The sequence below is a fragment of the Glycine max genome, chromosome 4, assembly GCF_000004515.6.
Source record: "Glycine max cultivar Williams 82 chromosome 4, Glycine_max_v4.0, whole genome shotgun sequence".
NCBI classification, from domain to species: Eukaryota; Viridiplantae; Streptophyta; class Magnoliopsida; order Fabales; family Fabaceae; genus Glycine; species Glycine max.
The window spans coordinates 42,718,776-42,731,390 of NC_016091.4; the positions used below are offsets into that span (position 1 = coordinate 42,718,776).

At 35.2% G+C, this 12,615-nt stretch overlaps 2 protein-coding genes across 5 annotated transcripts; both read left to right on the forward strand.

Annotated features, from left to right (window-relative positions):
- Nucleotides 1-3,698: 3,698 nt before the first annotated feature.
- Nucleotides 3,699-8,086, forward strand: LOC100775628 (protein NUCLEAR FUSION DEFECTIVE 4). Of its 4 annotated transcripts, XR_005891160.1 has the most exons (4): nucleotides 3,717-4,341; nucleotides 4,865-6,082; nucleotides 6,806-7,324; nucleotides 7,528-8,086. XR_005891160.1 is itself a non-coding variant. In XM_014774765.3 (3 exons), exons 1-2 carry the CDS (start codon nucleotides 3,853-3,855, stop codon nucleotides 6,047-6,049), a joined length of 1,674 nt encoding a protein of 557 aa, XP_014630251.1. In that variant the 5' UTR covers nucleotides 3,717-3,852; the 3' UTR covers nucleotides 6,050-6,082; nucleotides 6,793-8,086. The 4 variants fall into 4 exon arrangements, 3 of the variants coding, with proteins under 3 accessions (XP_003523049.1, XP_014630251.1, XP_006578591.1); XM_014774765.3 differs by having other exon boundaries at nucleotides 6,793-8,086; XM_006578528.4 differs by having other exon boundaries at nucleotides 6,806-8,086.
- Nucleotides 8,087-8,243: 157 nt separating this feature from the next.
- On the forward strand, nucleotides 8,244-12,002 carry LOC100814668 (protein NUCLEAR FUSION DEFECTIVE 4). Its single transcript, XM_003522303.5, has 2 exons — nucleotides 8,244-9,260; nucleotides 10,458-12,002. The coding sequence occupies exons 1-2, from the start codon at nucleotides 8,787-8,789 to the stop codon at nucleotides 11,595-11,597; spliced, it is 1,614 nt and encodes a 537-aa protein (XP_003522351.2). The 5' UTR covers nucleotides 8,244-8,786; the 3' UTR covers nucleotides 11,598-12,002.
- Nucleotides 12,003-12,615: the final 613 nt, after the last annotated feature.

A 12,615-nucleotide genomic window follows, 5' to 3' on the forward strand; every position in this document is an offset into this window, starting at 1 on the left:
CACCATTTGATCGTGTTGGTTTTTGGTTTGCATGTTTAACACTCATGATTCTTGGTTTCCAATGATTGAGTTAGTGTTTAATTAATTATTGTTCTGCAGTGCAAGATAAACTAATTGCTCCCAACAACGGCTCTATTTTGAGTGTTATTTATCACCTTGTTTTTCATTTGAAAACATTGTTGTTTGGTCGTTATGACTAATTGTAAGCATTGTTTCATGTATTTGTTTGGGATTCTTTCCTAAGTTTATTAATCATTGATGATCTAAATTATTTATTTAGTTTGGATGATTTATGATTTTTTATTCTTTAGTTGACATCAAAATTAAATTATATCATTCAAGAACATATTAAATCAATTTCCCCCAAAATTGACTTCAATTTCGTGCCATGGTTTTAATAGTGTTAGTTAGGTGTCATTTATTTTATTGTTTGCCAAGTCATAGAGTGATTCCGTGGGGAATTCAGATACCGAATTATCTAAAAATCACAATTATATCATTGAAGACACTGCATTCAAAGTCGGTTATTACATAACAACCGTCTTTGAATGTTGAAGCAGACAAAGAATTTAAAGACAGTTATTATCTAGCGACCGTCTTTGAATGTTGTCTTACACAACATTCAAAGACGGTTATTATGTAATGACCGTCTTTGAATGTCGATGCAGACGCAGCATTCAAAGACGGTTATTATCTAATGACCGTCTTTGAATGTCAAAGTATACATAACATTCAAAGACGGTTATTATGTAATGACCATCTTTGAATGTCCAAGCAGACGCATCATTCAAAGACGGTTATTAAGTAATAACCGTCTTTGAATGTCCAAGCAGACATACTATTCAAAGGCGGTTTTTCGGTAATAATCATCTTTGAATGTCCAAGCAGACATATCATTCAAAGACGATTTTTCAGTAATAACCGTCTTTGAATTTTTCTAACTTTCAAAGACAGTTATTATAATAACCGTCGTAAAAAGCACTTTCGTTTCAACGACGTTATATACAACGACAGTTTACAACCGTTGTTAAAAGCACTTAACAACCGTCGTAAAAAGCCATTTTTCTAGTAGTGCTAGGAATGGTAATTGTTACCATCTAGTGCTGGAGAATAGAAACGAAAGATGGGTTTTCACTGGGATGAATATGATATGGACTTAAGGGATCAAGACAAGGATCAGACCATGTTGGGGTAGCATCATCGAAAACATCTGACATTTTGACAGGGAATCAGCAGAGCTCCAAGAGTGGAGCTTTGATACCATAAAACGAAATCAGAAATGCAAGAAGGCTTAAACAGACAAAGATGATGAAATTGTATTTTTCATACTTTTATTGAAAGATGCTATATGATATATATACAAGATACACATTGTAGTATGGAAGAAAAAGACAAAAATGAAAAACAAAAAGATAACATCTCAGCATGTTCTAAAATATTGATAACACAATAAGTTATAATAGAAAAATAACAAAACAATTTTAATTGGGGACTCACATTTCTTTTAGGCTCCATATGCTATATGACTTTGGTTGCTTTGATGAACTTGAGGCAAGAGGATGATGAGTCCCTCGGGTCATTCATGGAGTGTTTTGATGAGATAAAAATAAAGATCATGGACCTAAATCTTGAAGTGGCTCTCCACTCTATGCACATGGTCCTTAAACTCAACCTTTTCATAAACATTATGTGTGTTAGAACAAAGGACGAATTGCATAGCCTCAATTGGTTATGATTTAAATAGATAATTGAATAATTTTTTAAAGTTAAAATAAAGCAACATGATAGTATATGAAAGACGACAACTTTATTTTTTGATCACCATCAACATGATTTCAACCAACTGAGTTAAATTTCATTAATTTTATAAATTTTGAAAGTTTTTATAAATTGGTCGTGCTACTCATAATCTCACCATTGTGCTCCTCTGGTTTCACCACCTTTTCTGCACTTATCTTGGGCAATGAATCATCTTCAACTTCAACATTCACGTAACTGCGAAACCACGAGCAAATGATTATTTACACGTTGCAGACCCACCATATGATAGTGTTGTGCAAAGAACCCAATATGCCCTACACAAGACTTCTTTTTGTACAATTGTAGGATGGAGAGAGAGGAGGACAGAATTTGGCACGACTTTGGAGACATGAACGAGGACAAAGAGGAGGGAGACAGCGTAGAGATGTTCCAGAAACGCACAAGGTTGAAGATCTTTATTTTGTAAGGAATGGAGTAGGTGAGGGTGCGCTTCATGGGTGACAAGATGATTATGCTTTCAACGGAAAGAAAAAGTAATATTCAGGAGATGGTGAAAAGTAAGGAAGACTGGTAGAATGAAATGTTTGATGCAGTGTAGAAATGGGACCTAGGAGTATTGATTGATATGACACAAAATTGCTTGTATCAAATATTATGAGCTACCTCTTCAGTTCTGGTGGACGCAAGAGTGATTATAAAGATAAAATAAAAGATGTTGGAGGAAAGATTATTAAATTTGAGACTTTGTGTAAATTTGTGAAAGTTTTATATATTTGATTTGTACATTTAATATGTAGACTTCATATAAAAATAATAATAATAAGATATTTATAAATAATATATTAATTAAATATTTTAATAATATAATAAAGTAAAATAATAAATTATAAATTTTATAATACTAAAATAATTAAAAATAATAATGAATAATTATAAAATAATAACTTGCATGTTTGTTATATGATGATAGAACACTCTTGATATTAACATAGATGAAATTTTTTTAATCAAAATCAATATATTAAACGGTTAAATTTGTTATATGAATATGTTGAATATTAAATAGATAAAAAATAATTTAAAATTATTTTCTTTTTAATTTATTTTTTTTAATTTACTGACTTATTCATTCGATAATAAATTCAAGAATTTATGAAGTTATCAAGTCTATCAAAAAATTATTAAAAAAAATTATACGTAAATTAACTCTCAAAAAATAAATAAATTTGTAAATTCCTAAGAATTAAAGAATAAATGGGGAGGGCGTTTAATATCTATGGTGACTCTAATACATTAATTAATTACATCCTTGGTAATAATAATCATAGCGTGTCTTCATGTTTCACACGCAATTTCGTTTTTTCCGAAACAGTAATAAACATTTTGGTACTACCATACATAATTCTGAAAACGACTTTACAAAAATTCTCAACTTCAAGAAATTTAATTTTAATAAATAAAATAAATTTATTTCAGTATTTAAAAATTACAAACAGTACCAATCATATGAATTCACTCTAAGTGGATAGCCACCTAAAAAGTCTAATATTTGTTAGTATTATTTTTTAAAACATAAAATGCTTGCGTCTGATAGTGAGTAACGTGACATGACGCGTACCTGCCACTATGAAACTCTTTCTTCCTATCCAATTGTGTCGCTTTCCAAGTTTCTCGCGGCCAGTTCATTTTCGGGTCCCATTGCACTTAAACAATACTAATACTAATCCTACACAAATATTTCATTATTTTAAAAATAAATGTTAACTAATAGTTTGAAACTATTAATTAAAGAATTTAAAATAATTTTTTTATTAAAAAATTAAAAAAAAATCATGTTTTCTTATTTTATAAAATAAACACTTTTTAAATTTAATTAATGTCCTAAAAATACCTATTTATTTCAAACATGTCACTGACATTGTTTCTTTCCGTGTTGTTGACGTAACATTTTTTCCTTAAACAATTTCCGTTCTCGGTTCATTCACCCACGTCAACAAAACAATATCAACCGAACCATCCAAATCCCGAGAAAACAAAAAAAGAAACAAAAGCCATTTGCATGAGATAGATAGATAGAACGAAACCGAATCGATGATGGGGTGGGTGGCGAATCGGTGGACGGGCGTCGCCGCCGCCATATGGATCCAGTGGAGCTGCGGCGCATCGTACACCTTCAGCATCTACTCCTCCGTGCTCAAGTCCACGCAGGGCTACGACCAATCCACGCTCGACACCGTCTCTGTCTTCAAGGACATCGGCGCCAACTTCGGCGTTCTCTCCGGCCTCCTCTACTCCGCCGTCGCCCCCTACACAACCCACCGCGCCTCCCCCTCCAAGTCCATATGGACCTCGCTCAGCGGGCCCTGGGTCGTCGTCGCGGCCGGCGCCGTCCAGTGCTTCGCTGGCTTCATCTTCATCTGGGCCTCCGTCGTGGGCCTCGTGAGCCCGCCGCCCGTGCCGGTCATGTGCTTCTTCGCGTGGCTCGCGTCTAACGGTCAGACCTTCTTGAACACCACCAATGTCGTTACCGGCTTGCGCAATTTCCCTGAGTACAGCGGCACCATCATTGGTATCATGAAGGTAACTGAAAACCAAAATAAAAATAAATAAATAAATAAATAAAACGGGGTTAAATTAATAAAACAGTTTAATTTAAACGAGTTTATTTGTGTCAACCAATCTCAAGGGACATGAAATAAATTGTGTTAGGGAATACTCACCTTGTATATTCACGGTCCTTGACGAAGATTTGTCACCGCTTAAAACTTCGTACCATTATCATGGTTAGAAAAAAAAAAGGTTTAGTTTAATCTGGAATCTCAAGTTCCAATGTGGGGTATGCAGTTGTGTGAGGGGAAGAGTTTTGTTATTTTGTTATTTGTAGTATCCTGCTCTGTTCGGGCATAAGTGTCTCCTGTGAAAAATGTTTGTGTTTTTGTACTAAAAAAGAAAACCAATCAGAAATCATTCTATATACTTCTTTTAAAGTAGTTATTATAGAAGTCTAACATAGTCAATGACATTTGATTAGATGAAAGTGTCAAAAGCCTTTAACTTTAACATTCTAATTAAGTTATGATTGAATTGAAATTTTGTTGTTCAGGGATTTCTGGGACTGAGTGGAGCTATCTTGATCCAAATCTACCATACGTTTTTTGATGGGGACCCAGCAACCTACCTTTTGATGCTTGCTGTGTTGCCTTCGTTGATCTGTGTGTTGCTTATGTTCTTTCTGAGGATTTATGAAGTGCATGGCAGTGATTACAAGAAGCATTTGGATGGTTTCTCTGTCGTTACTGTGATTATTGTAGCCTATCTTATGTTCATAATAATTTTACAGAACTTAGTTAGTTTACCGAACTGGGGACGGATGTTTGCATTTGTGATTCTTATGGTTCTGCTAGCAACACCTTTTGGAATTGCTATAAAGGCCCATTGGGAAGAGTCACGGAAGTTTTCGCAATCCTACACAATTGAGAGGGGTTCTTCTACTAATAAGGGTACCACTTCCTCCAGTCATTCTGCATCAGTGGATCAAGTGGAGTACCATGAATTGCCTAGTGATGAGGGGCAGGTACAAGTGACTTCAGATGACAAATTGCCCCGTGAAGAAGAAAAGAATCTCTTGCAAGCTATGTGCACGGTTGATTTTTGGATGCTGTTTGTGATCATGATATCAGGGTTGGGTTCTGGGCTTGCAACTATAAATAATATGAGCCAAATAGGACAATCCCTTGGATATAGCGCCATTGAGATTAATAATTTGGTGTCACTGTGGAGTATGTGGAACTTCCTTGGTCGTTTTGGAGGTGGCCATGTATCAGATTATATCATGCACAGAAAAGGTTGGCCTAGGCCCCTGTTGATGACAGTGACTCTGGGGATAATGATTCTTGGCCATTTAATTATAGCATCTGGTTTCCAGGGAAATTTGTATTTGGGTCCTGTCCTGGTGGGCATCTGCTATGGTGCACATTGGTCCTTGATGCCCACAATCACTTCTGAGATATTTGGTGTAAAGCATATGGGTACCATTTTCAATACTATTGCTGCAGCAAGTCCACTTGGATCGTATATACTTTCTGTGAGAGTTGTTGGATATATTTACGACAAGCAAGCCGATAAAGAAGATCATTCGTGCTTTGGCATCAACTGTTTCATGCCGTCATTTTTTATCCTGGCAGCTGTTGCTTTTCTTGCGTTTTTGGTTGGTTTGGCATTATTCTTCCGGACCCGGAGGTTCTATAAGCAAGTTGTGCTTAGAAGATTAAAACATTATGCAAGATGATGGAGATTGCATTTGCCTGCATTTCAACACTAGGTAAAGGCTGAGGAAACCAGTCTTGTTTTCTCTGGTCTGTTTGGCATAAATATAGTTAATGCAGTTTTCTATGGGTTGTCTATGAGGATTATTTGAATTGTATTTTATTTGTTATAAGAGAAATGTACACAGAATTTTAAAAACAGATATGTAGTCCATTCATTTATAATCACCATTATGTTTGATTATGAGCATAGGTTCCCACGTCTCAGAAAACATCATTTTTTTTTCCTTTCCAAATGATTGATGATAGACCTTTAACTTGTATATAAGAGAGGAAGGTTGGGAAGTGTTGGGCCAAGGGAAAATATACGTGATTAGAAGAGGAGAAATACAAATGGTGCTTGGAATAAGGAGGAAACTGTAGTGTGACAGTGTAATTGAATGTACACGAGTCATGACAGCTAGGTATTGGAGATGTGAACTGCGCAATGATGAGAGAGTGAAGGAAACATGAATAAGGAATGTGTGGGAAATAGTGAAGGGGCATAACAGAATTTTGGAGTGAATTGAGACTCTTTGTATAATTATATTTATATCAGTTCTGATTGTTGTCTTTTATTTCTGCATTTTTTGCATTTCTTCTATTCTGGTTTATACATTTCCATGTTGAGCAGTATCTTTCCCTTTCAAGTTGCAAAGGAGGTTTCCTCCTTGAGTTCTATTATATTGCAATATTGATACTAGTACCTATTAAGTTGGTATCAAAGCTCCTCATTGCAGGGAGTCCTTGGATGGTATTGACATGCTTGGAGGGAAGTTCGGAAGCTGTTGAATGGAGAATGGATAGAATTCAAGGTGCAAAGAGAGAAGACACTGCAACTTGTTAAACACAAGGGAACGGACATTGAATTCGTTCCAGTGGTTAGAACTGTGGTCAAGCACAAGGGTCATGATTTGGCCAATGCTCAACCATGGGTTGTTGGGGGATGTTTCAGATTTACTTTCCAGAAAATCCATGAGGTGTTAATGGAATTGTGATTGAAATTGGAATTTCCTTTAATGGACTTCCTTTACTCAGTTTAGGATTGAAATTGGATGCTGGATTGATCATATACAGGTATTTGATATAGGTTCTTAAAGATCAGGACAGAGAATTAAGAGAAGAAAGAGAGATGAGGGAGAACAAAATCAGAGAGAAAGATCTATTATTCTGCTCCCAAGAGAGCAAACCCTTCTACAACTGTGAAAACAGTTTATTTCAATCACAGAAAAAATGACCCCCTTATTCCAATGGTATTTGTAAGTTCCTCCCTCTTAACTCCTGAACTGTCAAACAGACCTTTCTAGCTCTAACTAGTAAAAATACCCACTTTACTAACTAGGCTTTCCTATAATCAGTCACCCATTACATCTCATTGCCTTCCTTTGCCTCCTAGAATAGACCTTTAATATGGGAACCTCTTAGTTCCTAACAGTATTAAACGTGGGTCCACATTCAACAGGCACATTGAAAACGAGGAGAATATCTCTGCAAGACTGTAACTATTGGTGGCTAGAAGATCAATGACTTGGGAAGTAATGCTGATGGCACTGCAAGACAGATGATCAATTACTATCATTTGTTATTGCTCAATTCTGGACATGTTCTTTGCTTGTTGGCATTAGATATTCCTTGCCTCCTTGATAAGAGAAATTCTTCCATTTTTCGTTATTAAAAATTTCTGATGAAGGCACTAATCACTCTGAAAGTTAAGAACTTGTACAATTAAAATCAGTTGAAAAGGTTTTCTTGTGGTTGCAGCATGCTACTAGTCTGTATGTGGTAAAAAAATTTAGCAGGGGGGTGTAACAAGGAGGCACAATTCCATGATAAGCATTCCATACAATTTATGGTTGATAAACTTTGGAAGGTAGTCAGACAGAACAGGAAATCTCAAACTGCAAGCGTTATATATTTGAACGTACCTTGAGATGTATATATCACAAAGAAACTGGTATTGGTTTGTGTTTGTATCCTTGAGCAAACCAATTTGGAAGTGGTTGTTATTTTTTTATTTGTTACAAGTCGTGTGTCATGTTTAATTTGCTTTGTATTTCATATATTCTTTTGCTGCAAACTTTAAGAGGAATGTACGGTAAAAAAAATGCAAATTGTGACAGTAATTGGAAAAAAATAACGAGTACCTCGAGGTCTATCTTCCCAATGGATTGACATCATTTGATCTGATCCTCGTTAAGAGCTGATGGTTTGATACATGTATTGAAAACAAGTTCATACCGCGTATCTGGAGTGACCTGAATCCTTTAAATTAGTTTGAACCAAAATGATAATGAAAAAAAAAATATATTTAACCTGAATCTTCAAATTAGTTTGAACCTTCATTAATAATTAAAATTCTTGATAATACATCTAGATCTTTATCTTTCTCTGTCTTTATTTGTACAATTTTAGGATTCTCATTGTACTTAGAAAATGAGAGGTTTCCTTAAAATGCTGCTAGTTCCAAATGTATTCCCATCAAATGTATTTTTTCTTTTCTTCCCACATGTCCAAAACAAATAAAATATTTATTTGGCTGAAACAAACATAATCTAATTTAATTCCCAACAAATGGAAAATTTGTTGGAAGAGTAACGCAATGCAAGCACGTAGGTACAGCTGTCTCCATGTCTCCATGAACAGTGTCCAAGACCAGGTGTCCCCACCGGAGAGAACCTATAACTCAGTTCTGATGAAGAAGGAACCGAGAAATTGAACCACATGACCCGAATGGAGTTCACGAAATTGAATTTCCTCCTTAACTCGAAGTGGGGATCGACGGTGGCGAGCATATGGATCCAGTGCACCAGCGGGTCACTCTACACATTCTCCATCTACTCACAAACCATAAAGTCAACGCAGCGCTACGATCAGTCAACACTCGAATTCGTATCCGTCTCCAAGGACATCGGAGTCAACGTCGGCGTCCTCTCCGGCCTCCTCTACGACTTCCTGGCCCGCAGAACTACGACCGGGCCCTGGCTCCTCCACCTTTTGGGCTCGGCCCAATGCTTCTTGGGCTATTTTCTCATGTGGGCCGCCGTCGCCGGACTCTTACCCCCGGTGCCCTTGCCCGTCATGTGCTTGTTCATGTTCGTGGCGGCGCACGGGCAGAGCTTCTTTAACACCTCTAACGTTGTCACCGGCGTGCGTAATTTCCCCAACAATAGCGGAACCATCGTCGGCATTATCAAGGTTTTTTCTATTTATTTATTGATGCACTTTCGGCCAAAATCATTTCCTCTCTGACTCTTATTCCAAACATAAAGGGGATAATTTTACAGTTGACGATGGGAACAAAATTTGTGAAGGTTTACTATTTTTTTTTACCGAATTTTTAATAAGGTTTCTATTTTATTTATTTTTTCAATTGGCCTCTTAACTTGTATTTATTTTTTAATCAAGTTCCTAAAATTGTACTGTATTTGTTTATTAAGTAGTTGAGAAATCTGCAGATTAGTTTAACCAATTTTAACTAGCAAAATGTTGTGAGAAATTATTTGAACACAGTCTCTCTTTCAGATTATTTAGTGAAATTCATATAAAATAGAGGAGTATTAGCAACATTCTGTTTGCCACTCTCATTCAAACATACCTTAGTTTACCATAAATTTCAGCTAATGAGAGTGTTTGAAGGAAGTCTTTGAAGGAATGAACCTGGTAAAGAATGTGTTCTGTATATTTTCATTATAAAATAACTAAAAGTAAATTACCCTAACAACCTCAGTTTGTTAGTTTCATCAAATTTCCTCCCATACCCTCCTCTGTATTAAACTTACCTACACTATGAGCAAAATAAAAGAACCTCAAGGAGTGTTAGTAGATTTGCTCAATAACTAACGAGTAAACCATCAAATTCCTCATACGCTATTCCTACAGTAAAAAAGATTAAAACTTTCCTGTAATAAATTAACTTTTTTTTAATGTAGAAATACATTAACTCAGGAATTAAAGATGTTTTTATAATTTCTCACTCTCCAAAAGAAAACTTAGGAATCACTGAAATAACTATTTAGAAGAGAGTATAATTCTGTGACAAATTGATGATTAATTCAATGCGTAATAAATAATATTTAGTTCATAAAGAACGTCAAAAAAAAATATCTGTGTTACTGGCATTTTTCTGAAATAGTTTTTCTTATTTTGGATAATAATTCTAAGAGAAATTGTATCTGTATAAATGTATAATATATTTTAAAAATAAATAAGAAGGAAAAACATAAATAAAGAGATGAAATTGAAAATAGATTAAAGATACTATTATTGTAAAAATTGATATAAAAAAATAGTATATAATATATTAAAAAAACTCTATTTTTTCCTGGCCTTTCAATTCTTCGTTTGTTGCATTCTGTTCAAGTTTGGCCATTGGTTTTTTCCTCTTTTTGATAGGGATTTCTTGGTCTGAGTGGAGCAATATTAATTCAAATGTACGGAACAATATTCAACAACAAGCCTATGTCATATCTTCTGACGCTAGCGCTCTTACCACCTATAAATACATTGCTACTTATGTGGTTTGTAAGAATCCACAACACTCAGGAGGCGGAAGAAAGGAAGTACCTGAATATGTTTTCTTCGATGGCTCTGGTTGTTGCTGCATACCTTATGGTTGTTATAATCCTAGAGAACATCTTTAGTCTGCAATCATGGGTGCGCATATTTATATTTGTTGTGCTTATGGTGTTGCTAGCCTCACTTCTTTGCATTGCATTTGAAGCACATGAAAAGAACTCCGGTAGAAGTTTTCTAGATGAGGGGTCACCACTAATTGTCGAGCCAAGCCCCGAGGATACTACAGAAAAGGAGGATGCAAGGAAAGATTCTTTCAACAATCAAAGGACTAATTTGCAACTAGGAGAAAACCTGAATCTTTTCCAAGCAGTGAAAACTGTGAACTTTTGGGTTTTGTTTGTTTCTGTGGCATGTGGTATGGGATCAGGACTTGCAACTGTTAACAACTTAGGCCAAATAGGGGAATCCCTTGGTTATACCAGCCATGAGACAGGTTCCTTGGTTTCTTTGTGGAGCATTTGGAATTTCCTGGGACGCTTCGGAGCCGGTTATGTGTCGGATTATTATTTGCACACAAGAGGATGGGCAAGACCTTTATTCATGGTCATCACTTTACTGATCATGAGCATTGGCCATGTGGTGATTGCTTCTGGACTTCCGGGTGCCCTGTATGCCGGTTCGATATTGGTTGGTATTTGTTATGGCTCTCAGTGGTCACTAATGCCCACAATCACTTCTGAGATATTTGGTGTTGGAAATATGGGCAGCATATTCAACACCATTACTATAGCAAGTCCAGTGGGATCTTATATATTCTCTGTGAGAGTGGTTGGATATATATATGACAAAGAAGCATGGGATGGAAATACTTGCATTGGAACTCATTGTTTTATGTTTTCTTTTCTCATAATGGCTTCTGCCGCTATTCTGGGTTCTCTGTCGGCTTTAGGTTTGTTTTTCCGGACAAAAAACTTCTATGGTCAGGTTATACTCAGAAGAATTCAAAATATTCAGTGATGGAGTAAAGAGATCAGGTTGTAACATACTGTGAAGGAATAATGGATTATATACTTTACTGAATCCTGACATGGGGTTAGAAAGAAAATTGGTGTCATTCCGTTGCATGTGAGGTTGTTTCAATGTTAACAAATACATTGATTTACACTGTAAAGATGTTTATATCACTACCTGGGTGAAGTATGTGTATGTCCAAGCTTTTAGAGGCTTAGTATTGTATCGGCCAAGTGAGAGGTAAAGGGGTGATGAAAATCAATATGTACATTCTTGGTACATGATCCCTTTGATTCTTCTACCTCGTGGCTTCATAGTTCATACTTTTCTGATTTGAAGTTAGAATATGTCTTCTCGTAGTTACAGAATTCACTTAATAATCTTGCATACGCATATCAAATTCAGTTTTAACCCGCCCAAGTCTACAATACAGTCACAATGTGATTGCATTTTTTATGAATTTTATTTATTGATAAAAATTGCTAATCTTAGACGCAAATTGTACTAAAGATTGGATAAATAAAATCAATAACAAAAATAAGAGGTTGCTGATTAAATTATGTAATAGAACACACACAAGCACCAAATGCCTCAGGACATAAAAGTTGGCTGGCAGTAAGATACAGCAACAGTCATGATTATGTAGTGATGATATTAATAAAGACTCTGTCGTTTTATCATGAAAGGGAAAGTTTACGCTCTGTTTTCAAACACATTTATAGTATTTGATATAATTTATACATGTCCAATGCACAAGTTGGAAAATGATGTAATTCAAATTTGGGAAAAGACTAATTAAATAATGATTATTGATGTACAGCCACGTTATTATTTACTTAGTCATAGTTGGTTAATAAAAAAAACAAGGTAAATTTAGGCTTAATTATTGATTTTACCCTTAAATTATTTTAAATAATTCAATTTAATCCTTAAATTTTAAAATGATTCAATTTGAATTTAAATATCAAATTGATAATTAAGTCTAAATAATATTCATTTCTCTTATAAATATTTAAATTAAGTT

Bases quoted from the DNA above. Each gene is read 5' to 3' on its own strand.
- LOC100775628 (XM_003523001.5), top strand. From the start codon at position 3,853: ATGATGGGGTGGGTGGCGAATCGGTGGACGGGCGTCGCCGCCGCCATA. The intron at 4,342-4,864 runs GTAACTGAAAAC...TTTGTTGTTCAG, and splicing joins CCATCATTGGTATCATGAAG to GGATTTCTGGGACTGAGTGG.
- LOC100814668 (XM_003522303.5), top strand. From the start codon at position 8,787: ATGACCCGAATGGAGTTCACGAAATTGAATTTCCTCCTTAACTCGAAG. The intron at 9,261-10,457 runs GTTTTTTCTATT...TCTTTTTGATAG, and splicing joins CCATCGTCGGCATTATCAAG to GGATTTCTTGGTCTGAGTGG.